General features: G+C 49.2%; 2 protein-coding genes across 3 annotated transcripts in view; both read right to left on the bottom strand.

Moving 5' to 3' along the window:
• The window catches only part of LOC144114485 (tRNA methyltransferase 10 homolog B-like), an 86,704-nt gene extending 69,083 nt beyond the window's left edge, over nucleotides 1-17,621 (bottom strand). The window contains exon 1 of one of the 2 annotated variants that reach the window (XM_077648252.1): nucleotides 17,548-17,621. The gene's annotated coding sequence lies outside the window, so the exon portion shown is untranslated. Of the gene's footprint in view, nucleotides 1-275; nucleotides 353-17,547 lie in introns of those variants that run through there. The other variant, XM_077648251.1, reaches the window with a different exon arrangement.
• On the bottom strand, nucleotides 16,482-17,358 carry LOC144114486 (uncharacterized). The gene has a single exon (XM_077648255.1). The coding sequence runs from the start codon at nucleotides 17,230-17,232 to the stop codon at nucleotides 16,579-16,581; it is 654 nt and encodes a 217-aa protein (XP_077504381.1). The 5' UTR covers nucleotides 17,233-17,358; the 3' UTR covers nucleotides 16,482-16,578.
• Nucleotides 17,622-17,894: the final 273 nt, after the last annotated feature.

The following is a 17,894-nucleotide window of genomic DNA, read 5'->3' as shown; positions in this document are numbered from 1 at the left end:
GCACCTCTTTTTTCCTTTCTTTTTTCACTCGCTCCTTTATCCGTTCCCTTACGGCGCGGTTCAGGCGTCCAACGATATATGAGACAGATACTGCGCCATTTCCTTTCCCCAAAAACCAATTATTATTATTATTATTAAAAATTTGAGGACTCTTAAGCTTTGCCTTTAAGAGTGGAACGCGACAGCGTGTTGCAGTACTACCAGGGAGTCTACGGAACACCATCGCCCGTTCGGCGCGACGCCTTGCACGTTAAACAAATCGCTCTGCTACGTACTGTGAAACGGACGCGCGGCGCAGCAAACCACGTAGAAGCGCTGCCAGGAGCCTTCGTCTGTCGTCTTGTGTGTTTCTTCTTTGTCTTCGTCTAAGTTTTGCGCTAACTTCTTCTATATCATGCAAAGCCAACTTGCCCGACAACACGCTCTTCTATATTATAGCCTTGCCAAAACGCGCGGGACTCAAGTTGCAGTCGTAGTTCGTTGGCACATCGTTCTCGACAAACCCGTTGCCGCGAACGCCAGCTTAGCTTCCGCGCCGAACGAACGGGCAGCAAGCCGCAAGCTTCGTGGTGAACGCGCTTTGGATGTGCGCTGCGTTGTTCGCCGCTTACGGCGTGATTCCTGCGTGCCCGCACGGCCCCACTGCGCCCGAACGAGAGAAATGTCAGACGCGTCACTTGCTTTCCCTAAAATCAATTTGCTTTTCATTTTCCTTTCCTTGCGGCGCGGTTCGGGTTTCCACAGAGATATGTGACACCGGCCTCACTTCCTTTCATTAAAACCAATTTTAATCTCATTTTCCACCCGCCGCGGTGGCTCGACTACTGATCCGGAGTTCCCGGGTTCGAACCCGACCGCGGCGGCTGCGTTTTTATGGAGGAAAAACGCTAAGGCGCCCGTGTGCTGTGCGATGTCAGTGCACGTTAAAGATCCCCAGGTGGTCGAAATTATTCCGGAGCCCTCCACTACGGCGCCTCTTTCTTCCTTTCTCCTCTGTCCCTCCTTTATCCCTTCCTTTACGGCGCGGTTCAGCTGTTCGCCGAGATGTGACACAGATACTGCGCCATTTCCTTTCTCCAACAACCAATTTTCAATTTTTTTCATAGCAAACGTAAGTAAAGCTCCGCGCTTTCTAGATGGAGGAAAAAAGTAAGTATAACACGAGAAATGATAGAAAGGTTAGCCAGGATATAATATATCTCTCTAGTGCAACTCCACAGCGGAGAAGGAAACAAGGACGACATAGACACAAAGGAAACAGGACGAGCGCTGAGCTATACTACCAACTGAATATTTTTTTTTAAATCGAAAGCTTTACTGGCCGCAGGTTGGGCAGTTTCGCGTCATTCCTGGAGAGCCGTGCTGAGCATGCGCGAGGAGCAGTGACGACACACGACGAGAGAGATCTCGCTCCCTAGTCACAACTGCGCATGCGCCACTAGTAGCACCGCTAGCAGTAGTATGACGTCACACCGCGTTCCTCGTCGTTGCGCTCGCCTCCGCTCGCTTCGCCAGCTGCGTCGCATGCCTGATAACATGTCGGAAGATTGAAAAGTAGAGCTCGCGTGCGCCGCAACCACAGATTTGTCGTCGTTAATGCGACAACAACATAGCTAGACAACCAGACTAACCTGGACTTGCAATCAAGATTAACCAAGGCTAACCATGCTATGCCTTAGCTTTCGCTACGTATATCGCATGTCCGGGCTAAGCCACTGCCAATTTTTTCTCTCTCTCGCTCGCTGGTCACTACTGCGCATGCGCCACTAGTAGCCCCGAGCCACAGGTGTTCCGCCGCAGCGCAGTTATCGCTCTCTTCTCCATACTGCCGTTTAGCAGCGGCTGGCCTCTCCTTCTGTGCATCCATATCAAGCGTTGCGGTACAGCCGCCGATTACATCACCTTTTATACGCAATGCTGCGCATGCGACGACGCGCGGTTTGCGTGATAGAGCGGCGCGCGGCGAGACTGGTGACAAACGCGGCGCAGGTGTGGGGTCTCTCTGGTTACGATAGTATCGGCGCATGCGCACAACTGCTCATCCGCGTGACGTCACGCTCGGCTCGGACGGTGGAGCGGGCGCAGCGCACGCCGCACCTTGCTCCTCTTTGGTTGCCATAGTAACGGCGCATGCGCACAACTTTCCTCTCTCATGTACCGGAAAGCGCGCGGCGCACCCACTGCTCCTCTCCGGTTGGCCATGGGCGCAACTGACCTCTCGCATGTACCGCGAAATGCTCGACTGGTAGCCTAGTGTAGCTCCCGCTACAAAAGGGAAGGGAAGGGGACATGAAAAGACAGGGAGCGGAGATTGAAAATGATGATCTCATGATTAAAAAGGGCTGCACTTGAAGCACACAGCTTTCACAAGCGCTGCAGAGACAGGCGTCCATACTGGCGCCCCGGTCGGGTGCTGGTCCCGGGTTCGAGCCCAGGACCAGGACGATATTTTGCATATTAGCTAAGGTCCTGAAAAAGCCGTGTAGTTTTCCTTTTTAGGTCCATAGCAGTGCTCGGGTGGATGTTGACAACTCCCTTGATTAGGCAAACTACTGCGTGGGCGAGCGCGTGACGACTGCTGCATTTGCTGGTCTTCAGATCTAACTTATGCAGTCAGGTTGAGTCCTGATACCTAAGTTGACGCTCAGACACCCTACCATCCTTCCGACCACTTAGGTTGTCCGGAACTACGGTGCTATAGGACAGCTTCTGGAAGAGCTTCATCACCATTCATGGACAGCTGCTTCTTACTCAGATTCGGAAAATAGTATGCGCTGCGTGAGAAGAACGAGCGCGGCAACTTCGCGGCCGTGAAGTTTCTTCTCGCACGCACAGCGTGTGGCCGCCAGACGGCGAGTTTTCGCCATTGTCAACAGATGCGCTGCGCTTGCATAATAAGCGGCCGCCTTGAGGAAGATGCCCAGAAGAGCTGCTTATGACACCGCGCGGCATTGCGCGGAACCAATCAGACTTCTCCATCCTCCTTAGGCAGTCATCGATAGGATGCCTTGCGCCAGTGCGTCCGTTTCATTGTGTTCCGCGACCCTGCACACGGCCGGCCGTATGAGGTCCGCGCGGAGCCCAGCCGGGAGCGCGCATCGCGCGGTGCCCGTGTTGCAAGAAGGTCGCGCGATGCAACCAGCGGAGGAGTCAGTCTGCCGCCGCTGCAGCCCACAGCCTGCGCAACGTGGCCGAGGTGGTGGTGGTGCCGCACACGCTGGGCACCCGTGGTGCTGGGCCGCCGACGCGTAATAGACTTCGCAACAGCAGGGCTCACAGCGGGCGCCGTTTTCTTTTCCCCGAGCTGTCGGAAGACCCTTTGTCCGACGACCGTCTTTGTTCTGCGCTTCATTAGAGGAGCGCCTACCTGTAAAAGGCGCCGCGCGCAACGCAATCGTCGTGTACACGGCAGTGCCTGCGCCGCCGGCCTGGCCCCTCCGAGGAGCCGGGGGTGACGGAAGCCCGCGGCGAAGATTCTCGTTGCGTCGCTCGATGGCGCTTTATAGCGCAGCCGCGTGTATGGCACGGCTAATTATAGGTGGTCGGGTCACGGCTGCCTGTTCATTTATTCTTTTTTTTTTTTTGCTGCCATATGTCGTACGTATACAATGCATGCTGTGTCCTTTGTTTCCTTGCCGCCAACAAAACGCCGCGTCGCTAACGCCCCTGCATTCCTAAATGAACGCTGTGGACACGGGTCTCAGCAGAACACTTAATATATATATATATATATATATATATATATATATATATATATATATATATATATATATATATATATATATATATATATATATATAGATATATATATATATATATATATATATATATATATATATATATATATATATCGCAGGTTTTGCTAACTTTACCGTAGTTAAAGCGCACTTCCCGTATTAATTTTTTTTAGAGAGCTAACTTTTCAAGCTAAGGTTTCCGGCCTATGCGAATCGGGAATGTCAACATCAAGTGTTCGGTGGATACCTCAAGAGCGCCGTGAGTGAAGCAAGGAAGGAGGGAATAAAAGAAGGAAGAGAGAAGGGCGTCGATTGGAGGGCTCCGTATGAATCGACCGCTTGAGGTTGTTTAACATGCACTGACATCGCACAGCACACGCATCATTTTACGTTTCGCGAAACGCGGCCGCCGCGACCGGGACTGACCTATAGAGTTGCAACCGGCCGGGGTACAGGACGCGATGATGAAGCGTTGAGGACGACGAGAGACGCCCGCCTGATTTACAGCCTCATTCTGCATGATGGGCTGCCCCTGTCACTCCTTTCTCAACGGCATAGTAATGGTGTGCACGCGATGTGAGACTGTTGCTGGGTCTTTTATTCCCTATAACTACTAATAACCCCGACGCAGAAGACTTGTGCATCGCTCTCAGCTTTGTGGGAACCGACGCAGCCTCCGCAGAAAAAGCATGTACATGTTTCTACATATATGCTACAACTTGGCGCTGTGATACCCTTATGGATCCGCTTCAAAGTTGCTTCCTTCGGTCGCTACGCGATGTGTATGGATTAGACCTCAAGGTTTAAACCGTATGAAACAAAAGCGGTAAAATTGCGCCGAAATAGAAATTCGGTTTTAACCGAAGAAAGGACAGTATCTTTAATATGCCCGCCGGAACTAGCTGGCTGTCGAGAAGGAGTGACACTTAATCAAAGGAGAAAAGCAGCAACGTGCGAAAGCCAGGGGACTCCATGGTGAGATGGATTAGGTAGCGCAGTTGTGGTTTCGAGGTATTGCTCGCCCACCCTGCACGCCTCAGCAGACTGGGAGGCTCGACGTCGTCGCCAAAGTCGTCTGCTAGCGTAGCACTTTTAACTGTCGCACCCACTTAGGGCAGCAGTTCTTGGTTCAGGAGGTTTCTCCACTGCTTTAAGGACACTTGGATACTTGTGTATAAGCGTCACAGAACGTGTCGTGTTCCGGCTACCGACGGTCAAGCGGCAGTCCAAGGCGGTCATCAACACAGACCACGTGATGTCCCGCCGTCTCATTCAATCTAGCACAATAACACCGCGATATTGCGTTTTGTAGCGATAGCTACATTACGCTAGCATTTCGAGCCTTCAGCGTTTTGGCGCCGTGGCCACCATGGCGACAATATGGCTGGTCACGTGGTGTTTGTTTCTATGAAGGGGGGGGGGATACTGGTCCCGACGTATGTTGGCCCTTTGGGCATCACTCTTAGGGACCAGGGGAGGGAGGGGAATGGGGGGGGGGGGGGGCGCCGCCGTCGTATCCATGGATCACGTGGTGCGGAGTAGCTGCCGGCGGCGCGGCGCGCCGGCGAAACCGAGTGGGGGGGGGGGGGGGGGGGGGAATAGAGAGTGAATCCAAGTCCAGAGACGAAGATGAAGAAGGAACGCCCAGCGACTGAACGAGTTCCACTCTGCCTATTGCGTCACTCCAGGTTTAACCAGAGCTAAAGCACAGCCATTTTTGTCTAACGGTTCTATCATTTAATTCTGTTTCATAACATTTCCTTCTGCAAGCACAGCTATAACTGCATTAGGAGTAATTAACGATGATTTTGTATTAATTACTGGTGAATCGAATGTCCAGGCTGACAAATACCCGAAGGTATATCACGGAAACAGACAGTTAATCCATCCTATAGAAATAATATTCACTGAAAAAAAAACACGAAAACTGCGTTCTCAAATAAACGCTGAAGAAACTCAGCCGAATTTTCAAAAAATTTGGCGGTGCCTTAACTTGGCTTGAATTAGCGAAAAGCAAGGACGCTCGCTAAGCGTCTGAGGCTCGTCCATGGCAGCTCCGCTACACGCTTGCTAGATCCGTTCTGATACCAACACAACCACGTGGCTATGACGTGATATGACATGGTCTTAACGACACCCACATCGGATGTCATCAAGTTACTTCACATCACTCCATCAGATGTTCTTATGGTCAAAGGTCAACCCAAAGGTGACCTAATATCAAAGGTCAGATGTCAAAGGTCAAGGATCAAGGGTTCGACACTATAACTGTACCACATATGGTCATACATGGCTGCCATGGTTGGGCTGAAGGTCGTTCAAGGTCATTCTCCGGCCTACGCGACGATTGCTTTACCTAGCGCAAATCTTTTCGTTTCAAAAGACAAAAACCGAAATGCCAGTGGTTAAGGCGCTCGGCTACTGAGCCGGATTTCCCAGGATCGAAACTCTCGCGAACGCGAAGGCGACGGCGGCAAGCGACAAACGACGCCGTCGCGCGAAGCATTTTTGCCGTGTCGCTTGTCTCGTCGCTCGGATCTGCACGAACAGAAAATTTCGCTCGTCGCCCGGAAATCCCCCACGCGATTGGCCAATCAGAGCCCCACAGAGCCGTTTCCGGTTTGTCCATGGTTTGTCACAGCTTCGACTCCGAGATCCCCGATTGCCTCAACCACCGTGGCATCAACAAGCGCGTCGTCTTGGTCATCGCCACCGTCGAGAAAATATTTGCTTTGCTGTAGTTGTGAGGCAGACCCGCACGATTTAAATAATTAAAACAATCTATACTTGTTGGGTGCGGAGGGCTAACAGCATTTGGAGCGGGCTACGCGAGCGGGCGTACTGCAGGGAGAGATGCGTGTCGAGCCGGTTCCATGCACCGTGCCGCTGCGCTCCAACTGTGCAGAAACACTCGCGGCGCGCATTCTCACTGGTAAATTGTAGTTTGCTCACTTACAATCAAACTGCGGTGACAGTTTATGGGAGTGTTTTTACTAAGCCGGAGTGCACAGACACCGAACGAAAGCACACCTCCCCCGTGAACCCGTGATGTGACTTCGTCTCCGCAAGCACGCCGGCTTGGTTATCTCCACTGCCTTAGAGGAAATTGTTGTGTGCCAGAAGCAGCGGCGTACCGTGCGTGTGTTGGCAACCGTGGACACAAGCTGCATGCGTGCGTATTGACGCATGTGTGTGTGTGGGTGCCGGCGGCATGGCTTCTATGTTGTGTGTCAGTATTGCACCATGTTCTTAGTTGTGCAATAAATGAAGTGCAGACACAACAAATGGCGACGAGGACCGGATCAAGAACGCTCTAAGAACGGCCTGAAGATCACCACATCAAGCGACAGTAACTGGCAGCCGCAAGAAGAGCATTGACAAACACGAAGTGTCAGGCCTAACTCTGCGAGCCCTACGCTGGGCGGGAGAACAATGGCAGCTCAAGCAGCGCTAATCGGTAAGCTCGACAGTTTCGATGACACTGTTGAAGACTGGTCGTCGTATATAGAAAGGGCGGACGAATACTTCGCGCTCAACAGCTTACCGGAAGAGAAGAAGGTAGCGGCTATAATTACAAGCATGGGAGCGAAAACTTACGCTATCCTTCGCAAGCTGACCACGCCGAACAAACCCTCAGAGAAAACGTACGCAGACATTAAAAACTACCTGGGAGACTACTTTTCACCTGTGCCTCTTGAAATGTCCGAGCGACATCGGTTCTACAAGAGACTTCAGGGAGAAGGCGAGTCTGCTAACGAATATATGGCAGAACTGCGGCGGCTTTCACAGAACTGCAACTTTGGGTCATTTTTGGACCAGGCACTGTGGGATAAATTTGTGTGCGGTCTTCGCTACGTGCAAGTCCAGCAGAGATTGCTAACCGCAAAAAAGGTTACGCTAGAGCACGCCCTTGACGAAGCAGTAGCACATGAACTTGCCGTGAAGGACATCGCCGAATTCAAAAGCAGGGAAGAAGTGCCGGCTTCCGTGGCTCATGTCGAGAAGGAAGCACGGCGATGTTACAGGTGTGACCGCAAGGGGCATCCACCGTCGAAATGCAAGTTACAAGTGTTTGCCACAAGTGCAATAAAGTTGGCCACATTAGTACCGCGTGTAAAAGCAAGTCAAGCGACGCCAATAGAGCACCACGCCGGTCAAGCCCTACTTACAAGAATAGGCAGGCTTCAAAAAGTCAAGTGCATGCCATTGAACAAGACAGTGATGCATTTGAACTTCTGGCACATGTCGACGATGGGAACAAAAGCAGTCCGATCTGGCTGAAGCCACAGATCGAAGGGCACACATTGGAAATGGAGATGGACACTGGATCCAAGTATTCTCTTGTGCCAAGAACCACGTACGAAGCGCCTCTCTCTCATCTGCCTCTGGAGGGAACTTCAGTACGGTTCAAGACGCTGATTGGTCAAGCTTTCAGCCCTAACGGTGTGGCAACAGCCAATGTCACGTTTGGGAAGTCAACGCAACGCGTGCAGTTCTTTGTAGTCGACACTCCAGGACCTCCGCTCTTTGGAAGAGACTGGATTAATCGTTTCAACCTTCTCGAGCTGAGCAGTGTATTGAGGATCGACAACCAACTGGGGCCACGTGCAGATCAACTGAACAAGATCCTCGCAGAACACAGGGACGTCTTCGATGATAGCATTGGAAAACTCAAGCACATCAAACTGAAACTGCGTCTTCAAAGTGGTGTGCAACCGAAGTTCTGCAGGCCACGACAGGTGCCCTATGCCTTGAAGGAGAAAGTGAACACTGAGCTTGAACGGTTGGAAGCAGTCGGCATCCTGACAAAAGTGAATCACAGTGATTGGGCCACGCCCATAGTGCCTGTAGTGAAAGCAAATGGAACTGTCCGCATATGTGGAGACTTCAAAACCACAATCAACCCTCACTTGGTGGTGGACCAGCATCCGTTACCCGGCATTGAGGACATCTTTGCAAAGTTAGCAGGTGGACAGAAGTTTTCAAAGATAGATCTGAGACAAGCCTACCTACAAATGGAAGTAGACAATGAGTCCAAGCCGCTCTTGACCATCAACACAGAAAAAGGGCTGTATCAGTACAACAGAATGATTTTTGGCATCTCTTCTGCGCCAGCTGTGTGGCAGAGAACAATAGATCAAATCCTGCAGGGAATCCCAATGTGCCATGCTACTCAAGATGACATTCTTGTCTCTGGTGAGTCAGAAGATTCTCATCTCAAGAACCTAGAGCTAGTGCTCAGAAGACTGCAAGAGTATGGGCTCAGAGCTAACCTCCAGAAATGTTCGTTCTTTGAAGACTCTGTAACATACTGTGGTTACAAGCTCGATGGAACCGGGTTACACAAGACAGAGGACAAGATCAAGGCAGTGATACGTGCCCCTACACCCAAGTCCACGTCTGAGTTGAGGTCATTCCTTGGCCTTGTGAACTATTACGGGAAGTTTATTCCAGACAGTGCTAATCTTCTCAGACCACTGCATGCACTTCTGGAGAAATCATCACCATGGAAGTGGACAAAAGAATGTGAGGTGGCATTTCAGCAAGCAAAGAAGATTATAGCCTCAGAAACTGTCCTTGTGTACTACAACCCGAACCTGGAAGTACGTCTAGCATGTGATGCTGGCCCCCACGGACTCGGAGCAGTCCTTTCGCACAAAATGCCTAATGGGAGTGAAAGACCCATCGCATTTGCATCTCGAACCTTGAAGGCTTCGGAAAAGCAGTACTCTCAGATAGATAAAGAAGCACTAGCCATTGTCTGGGGTATACAAAAGTTCTATGCATACCTGTATGGAAGACACTTCAAGCTGATCACAGATCATCAGCCTCTGACACATATCTTTGGCCCAACCAGCAGTGTTCCTGCGATGCAAGCTGCACGCATTCAACGTTATGCCTTGTTTCTAGCTGGGCTCGACTACGAGACACAGTACCGCAAGTCATCGGATAATGCCAATGCAGATACATTGTCACGCCTTCCTCTTCCAGACAGTCCTGAAGATAAACCAGATGAAGCTGAACTTTTCTACCTGAACCAAATGGAGCAACTACCTGTAACAGCTCATCAAGTCAGACAAGCCACAGAGCGTGACCGTCTGCTATCGAGAGTCCGCTACCATGTTTTGAACGGGTGGGACTCGTGCAAACAAGACAACGAAATCCTTCCATTCTACAGGCGTAGAGATGAACTCTCTTTACACCACGGCATCATTGTTTGGGGCATAAGAACTGTCATTCCAGCTGTATTGCGAGAAACAGTCCTCAACTACCTGCACTCTGGACATCAAGGCACTGTGAAAATGAAAGCGCTTGCACGTTCGTTTGTGTGGTGGCCATCTGTTGACACCGATATCGAAGCCATCACTAAGAAATGTGCAGGGTGCTCCAGCGAGAGCAACATGCCACCAAAGGTCTCTCTGCACCCGTGGGAAGTGCCGAGTGGACCATGGCGCCGAGTTCATTTAGACTTTGCAGGGCCTTTCCTGGGCAAAATGTTTCTTATTGCTGTTGACTCATTCTCAAAATGGCCTGAAATACATGTGATGAGTTCAACTACGGCAGAGTACACCATGGATGCACTGCGCGTTATGTTTGCATCTCACGGCATTCCAGAACGCATTGTCACGGACAACGGTCCTCAATTCACATCGGAAGAGCTTCGGACCTTTCTCATGCAGAATGGTGTGCGACACACATTTAGCGCGCCATAACACCCGGCGACGAACGGTCTCGCAGAAAGGTTCGTGCAGTCCTTCAAGCACAGTATGAAGGCCATGAAAGGAGAGGGATCCATCATCAAGAAGTTGACAAACTTCCTTTTGGCATACCGTACGACACCCCACTGTGCTACTGGTGAGACACCAGCAAACCTTTATCTCGGGCGCGAGCTACGCACTCGACTGGCACTATTATGCCCACAACCCGGTGGACGTACGTATGAGAAACAAGGGTCATCTCAACCAAGTAAGCCTCAGCGCTCCTTTTCTGAGGGGGAAGAAGTTTCTGTGCGCTCCTATAGGGGTACAAGTAAATGGTTGCCCGGAACAATCGCAACCAGAACAGGGCCTCTATCATATGAAGTGGAAGTTGGGAGAACAACCTGGAAACGTCACACTGATCAACTGCGCAAGGGTCACATCGACGACAAACGCCATCTGGATCCGGAACCTGAATTCCTACCCAGTATGCAAACCTCCCCGGACAACGAGACATCACCTGCTTGTGTTCCAGATGAAAACAAATCTGCATCACCTCGACGTGATCCATGTGTGAGTGCACCAGAAGACAAACTTAATACTCCTCGGGTAGCAGTTCCCGTGAGCCTCCCTCATCCTATCACAGGTCGCCCAGTGAGGGTACGTCGACCACCATCGAAACTGGACTTGTAAAAAAATTACAAGGGAGGAAGTGTTGTGTGCCAGAAGCAGCGGCGTACCGTGCGTGTGTTGGCAACCGTGGACACAAGCTGCATGCGTGCGTATTGACGCATGTGTGTGGGTGGGTGCCGGCGGCATGGCTTCTATGTTGTGTGTCAGTATTGTACCATGTTCTTAGTTGTGCAATAAATGAAGTGCAGACACAACAGAAATATTCCTCTGGCCCTGACTATGAGGCACACTCACAAAATTTTAAGAGAGAGAACAGGTTACGGGCGTGTTTACTAAACTGGAGTGCGCAAAGCACGGAGTCCGCTGTGCACGTCGCCTGCCGCCTTCGCTTGCATGGAGGTTGCCCACAAGCGACGGAGCGAGCGTCGCCGTGCCGCCTCGTCGCATCGCTCGCTCTTTCGCGCACGTGGAGCCCACTCTTTATTCAAGCACCTTTTCCTAGCCATTTTTTTTCTCTCTTGTTAACGTTTACCTGGCTTCTTGTTTATTGCTGCCTTCAGCCGTTTATATTCTGTGTTGTATATTTGTTAAGTTTTCTTTGATGAATTCCCCCCCCCCCCATGTAATGCCCGCATTGGGCCTTTAGGGTATTGAAATAAAAAATAAATCATAAATCCCGTAAAATATAAACCGTAAAATACTGATTAGCAAAAGCAGGACGGAAAGGTGCTAGCGCTCATCAACAGCATTACTACGAATGTGTAATCGCGATATGATTTTATTCTATACATATGCATAATTCTGTGCATATAATACATATAATTGTATTGTATTTGCATTAAGCTTCAGGCCTTGCGTCTGCGTCCAATAGTTTGCAACCACGACGTGAATTTGTGCCAGTTAAGTGCACGCGGCCAGACAGAAGCCAGCTTGAAAGCATAAATACCGACATACGTAGCTTACGAATATATGACCGCGAACGCAGCAGGACACGTCGCGATATCAGCCCTAATGAACTGCACGCGACTTTCAGTGGATGAGGCTCAGCTGCTGAGCACGAGGTGGATCGAATCCCAGCCGCAGCGATCGTGTTTAGATGGAGGCTGTATGCAGAAACGCCGACGTGCTGTGCGGTATACTACTTTTGTAAAGTGCGTGCTACATATTTTTCCCTCCTGCTATTACTATGTGAAACCTCGTTGATTCGACAACGTTATTCAGAAATCAGATAATTCTGACTGCCAGCGCGATCACGGAGAACCCCCTTGTAAGTCTATAGGGCATCGGAGGCTGGGTAATTCGGACAGTTGGGGTCTCACCATTTGTTTCGAACTGGCTCCCTAAGGAGGGCCATGTCGACCGGTACGGCAAGCGATCGCACGAATATTCCTCATCAAGCTAAACCGCATGTCGACCTCGCATCCCTGATGAGCCGTTGTTCGCATTCCTGGCATGCGCGCGCAGCGGCTGGCGCAGCGATGATCGAAGGGACCCTGTCGCTAGGCTGATAAATTGTCCGACCATATAGTTTCGCTTTCCGCGCTTAACCGCCAGCCCTTAACGACGCCGGCTATCGGCCGTGCATCAGACTGGACAATGTTGAAGGTGGGGATCGGGGTCGGCTCGACGAAACCAGTCAAGACGACGCCCGCTCCGACCAGGACAGGAGTGCCGCTGAGTGAAGCGATTCGTTAGTGGAGGAAGAAGACTTGTTTATTTTACATATTTACAAGCGTCAAGATCAAAAGTGGGATTCCTCTCACTGCACTCGCTGTCGTGTTTTATATCGTTCCTCGTCCCTAAATTCCCCAGGTTGAGGACGCCCTCGCCGGGGTGGGAGTGGCCTGAAACTTTCACTCACACGCACAAGCTCGCACCACCGCACATAGGGACACGCCCCCGCCACATGTCGAGCCTGGGAGAGAGGAGAATGCCGTCGGGTTCACGTCGACTGCGGTAGGTGACGTCAGCTGGCCAGCCAAAGGTTCCCACGTGCTGCCGACACAGAAAGTGGTTGTTTGTCCTTAGAGATGCTTGCGATGGTTGTGGACGATGACCGCCAGCCCTCCACGGCGCTGGCACACCGAGGAGCCACCCCAAACGAGGCCCTTTTGTTCCCCGACATAGTCACGGCGATTGGGGAAGATAACGGCCGCTTGCTCCTCGCAGCAGCGTCGAAAGGGTCCTGTTGTGCTCTTGCAGCGGCGTCGAAAGGGTCCTGTTGTGCTCAAATTTCAGGCCTCCGCTCATTCGGGTCCCATACTTCGATCGGGCAAAGCTCGGTAATTCTTTCTTTTTCTTTCTTTCTTTATTGAAGACATTCCGTTACAGAAATGCCTTGGGGGACGCGACAAAAGGCAATAGAACATGCCTGACGGGGCCGCGCCCCCCTTGGCTGCGGCGGAAACAACATAACATAAGCACAATAATTACAAAGCAAAAGAAACATCAATACTGCATGATATGAAAGGGCATGAAAAACACAAAAATACAGGTACATAAGAAACAATAAGTTGGATCAGTAGCGTGGTGTTATGAAAAACAGTCATCACAGTGAAGGTAAAGATCCGGAGTGAAGGCGAACGAAATTATCAGCACAGCATGGTATTTAGTTTTCATTTAAGAAAATGTCTCTAAGTGTTCTTCTCAGTCGTTGCACCTTGGTGGCAGTAAACAGTATCTCAGCTAATTCAGGATGCGCATTGAGGAAATACGGAATCAAATAACTTAGTTTTTGATCACCGTATGTTGTACGCGAACGGGGCCTTGGTATTAAGTTATGGCGAACGGGGCCTTGGTATTAAGTTATGTCGTAGATAATAAGGACCAGGTTGGGCATGATATTTAGTTTGAAATGTTATATCTGTTTGGTGAAGACGCGAAATTTCCAGGGCCAGTTTGTGTTTATGGAGTTTGTGAATGGGCATTATTTTATTACTTTTAAAATGAGGTGCAGTGTCCTCCGAAAGATCTAAATTGCCTATTGCTCTCACTGCTCGCTTTTGCAAAGAGAAAAGACAATCCAAATTTGTCTTAGTCGTTGTAGCCCATACTAGGAAACAGTAACAGAAGCGTGAATGTAAAAGCGCATAGTAGATTTGCTTTTTTACAGCAGACGGAACATGGTATCTTATCTTGTTTAAAATTCCCACGGCTCGCCCAAGGTCCCTACGCAGTACGTCAACGTGAGGCGTCCATGAAAGGTTCTCCTGGAATATTACCCCCAAAAATCTAACTGTAGTCGATTGTTCGATAGTAACGTTATGAAATTTTAAGTGCAAGTTCGTGGGTGGATGGGTTCCCCTCGGTCTAAACAGTATGTATTTAGTTTTACTTGTGTTTAATTGGAGTCTGTTCGAAAGAAGCCATAAGTTCAGTCCAGTTAACCATTCGTTGGCCTGATGAAACACGTCCACAACGTCAGCGCCCGAGAAAAACACATTCGTGTCATCTGCATATAAAATTTACTTAGTGTTATTTATTATGTTTACAATGTCATTTATATATAGTAAAAATAGTGTCGGACCAAGTAATGACCCTTGAGGTACGCCCTGTTTTACAAGTCTGCTGTCGGATTTTGCGCCATTTATACATGTGAACTGGGCTCTAGATGTTAAGTAGCTTTTTATTAAAGACCATGCGTTGCCGCGAAATCCATACAATGGCAACTTCCTTAAAAGCACGTCGTGTTGGACACAGTCGAAGGCCTTTCTAAAATCCAGAAATATTCCGAGGGTAAATATTTTCCTTTCAATGTTTTCGAGTATATGTTCTTTCACTTCAAGAAGGGCCATTTCGGAGGACTTATTTTTTCTATAGCCGAATTGTTCACTTGCTATTATGTTATTTACACTCAGAAAGCTTACTAGTCTTTTATGTATAATATTTTCCGCTACCTTCGCAAAGATAGGGAGCACCGAGATTGGTCTGTAATTGTTCATATCGTTAGTGGAACCGCCCTTGTGTATAACAGCCACACGAGCTAACTTCATTGCGTCTGGGAACACTGCGGTGGAAAGAATAAGGTTCAGAATATGTGTGAGTGGACTATTAACTATTTCTGCCACGGCTTTTAGTGGACCGGGTTTAATATCGTCAGCTCCAGAGGCGCAATGGTTCTTTAAACCCAAAATGACGTCCAGTATTTCATATTCATCAGTTGGGGACAAAAATACAGTATTTTCACAATGTGCTTTGACGAATTCCTCGCATGGTATCGCGGCGCAGTCATTTGCGGAAGCACCCATTTTAATAAAATGTTCGTTGAACAGGTTTGCAACCTCTTCTTCACTCATAGATTCGCTGTGATAAGAAACCCGCTTTGGGGAGTTCGATTTACACGTGATGTCTCTGACCGCTTGCCATACCAGACGAGGATTTCCTACAATATTGGAAAACTTGTTCACATAGTATGATCTCTTTGCTTTCTTAATATCAGCATTCAATTTATTTCTCGCTTTCTTAAATGCGCGGAGATCGCCTTCACTTCGTGTGTCTAAAAACTTTTGAAAAAGGATGTTGCGGTTTTTTATTCTGTTATACAGGTCGTGCGAGATCCAGGGCTTTCTTGCTCTCTTGTGTCTCTTAAGAGTTTTAAAACCGAAGGATTCATTGTACGCAGAAATAAAAAACATCACGAATGCCTTATAAGCGTTATTAGAATCCTTTTCCTTTGTAACGCTATCCCAGTCCTGTTGCATAATGAGTTCTTTAAACTTTGACATGTTTCTTTCCGAGTAATCTCTAATCAATATTTCTTTCTCCAGAAAAGAGCGTTTTTGCTTCGAAGGTATCAGACAGTAAATGGGTAAATGATCAGTAAGATCGCATATAATTGTACCTGATTTAACTTCATCGGGGCAGAAGCTTGTAATGCACCGGTCAAGTATTGTTTCAGAATTTGACGTGACGCGAGTAGGATCATTAATCACATTTGAAAAACCATACGACTCAAAGAGCTCTTGGAAATGCAAAAAAGTAATATTATTTGGAGAAGCATTTATATTGAAATCCCCAACAAAGACACATTCGAGGTTGAGCTCGAGGCTACGTTCAAATATTTCTTCTGCAAACTGCATGAATTGCTTTAAACACCCAGATGGCGGTCGGTACACAAGAGCAAGTAGTATATTATAACAGTGAATAATGACGCACTCAAAATTTTCATTCACAATGTTATAGTTTGCTAGAATTTGATACGGTAGTTGGCAACGCACATACAGAGCAACACCTCCTCCGCGCTTTGATGAACGGCACGCTGACACACAATCAAATCCCGGCAAGAGAAAACAGTCGTCAGATGTGAACCACGTCTCACTAAAGCAAATAAAGTCAAACTCGTGGTTTAAATCTGATAAAAACAAAGTAACCTCATCAAATTTATTTCGCAAACTTTGGGCGTTTAAATGAAATAAAGAAAACTTCTGCTTATCCTTGAGTTGCTCACTATGGTGAGCAAAATTGGACATGAATGGCATCGCGTTTGCTTGAAAATACAATTGCCTGCGCTATCACCTCAGATTGGCGAGGTCATCCTTATCGCGGATGACAACTGCTCGTGCACCGGCTTGTTTCCGTACAAGCACCTTTCCGTTCACGTGCCAAACGAACGCGTAGCCGGATTCCTTAGCCCATTCTTTGGCAACTGTCAGAAGAGTGCGAGTGTACCGAGTCATATTTTCACACATGTACTTTCCGGTGTTGTCATCACGTAGCGCCTGCCTTTTTGCTAGCCAGGCATCACGAACCTCCTGCTTTGCGAAGCGAACAATTACGCCCCGTGTTTTGCCCGGCTTCGCGGGAAGCCTGTGCAGGGCTGTTATGTCACTCGAGCACACCTCATCAAGTTCCAGTTTTGTGCCTATTTCATTCACTTTCTTTAGTAAGTCCTCGTTTTCCGTCTCTGGTAGACCATGGATTTCGATGTTCAGTCGACGACTGCGCCATTCTAGACTGTCAACGTCCTTATTGAGCTGTGCAATTTCACAGGCCCATTCAGCTTTCTCAAGCCGCTCGACACGCTTCGTGACATCCTTTGTCGACTTTTCTTGGGCTAGAAGACGTGTTTGAAACTCATCAAATTTATCTGAGAGCAGGCTGACGGATGACTCAAGCGACTCAAGCTTGCTGGACATGGCCAGAAGGGAGTCAATTTTACTTTCCATTGAAAACAGCCTAGTGATTAGTTCTCTATCGGACTGCTGCCCGTGCAGTGTATCCTCAGCTTTACGGCTGCCCTTACATGTTTCGCACCTCCAGGCCTTCCAAGCCTTTGCTCGTTTCGAAATGAACGTTTCTTCCGAAACGCCTGAACATGATCCGACATGGTACGTAAATTCACACTCTGAGCAGCACAGTGATTGACAGCTGTCATCAACAGGTTGAAGAATGCGCAACAGCGCAACATGATAATTGCGTGACACTCAACGGTAGCCTTGGCAGCGGCAGGAACAAGAAGAACTATCGAAAAAACGACCAACCTGCAAATACGTGGAGCAGTAATTCAGGAGACGTGTGCGCTGGTTGCTGCCGCTGCTGCCAATGCCAAGGAAACGCCCCTTGCTGAACATTCGCCGGACGGTGTCGGTGATACCGCTGACGATTGTTCGTGCTTTTCACCGTGAGGCTCGGCGTTATGCAGGATTCTCGAACGCTGTCCGAGATCGATGTTATTCGTCGTGCACCTCTGGCTCGGCAGCTTGCCCCGTACAGATGTCGGGCACCGTGCTCAGTGGACGGGCTCGGCACCTTGTCGCGTACAGATGACAGGCGTCGGGTAGCCTGCAAATACGTGGAGCAGTAATTCAGGAGACGTGTGCGCTGGTTG

The sequence above is a fragment of the Amblyomma americanum genome, chromosome 1 (genome assembly GCF_052857255.1).
Source record: "Amblyomma americanum isolate KBUSLIRL-KWMA chromosome 1, ASM5285725v1, whole genome shotgun sequence".
In the NCBI taxonomy this organism is placed as follows: Eukaryota; Metazoa; Arthropoda; class Arachnida; order Ixodida; family Ixodidae; genus Amblyomma; species Amblyomma americanum.
Note: the sequence above shows the minus strand (reverse complement) of the source record. Positions and strands in the feature narration are given on the sequence as shown.

Excerpts from the sequence above, each read along its gene's own strand:
- LOC144114486 (XM_077648255.1), bottom strand. The coding sequence starts at position 17,232 with ATGGAAAGTAAAATTGACTCCCTTCTGGCCATGTCCAGCAAGCTTGAG.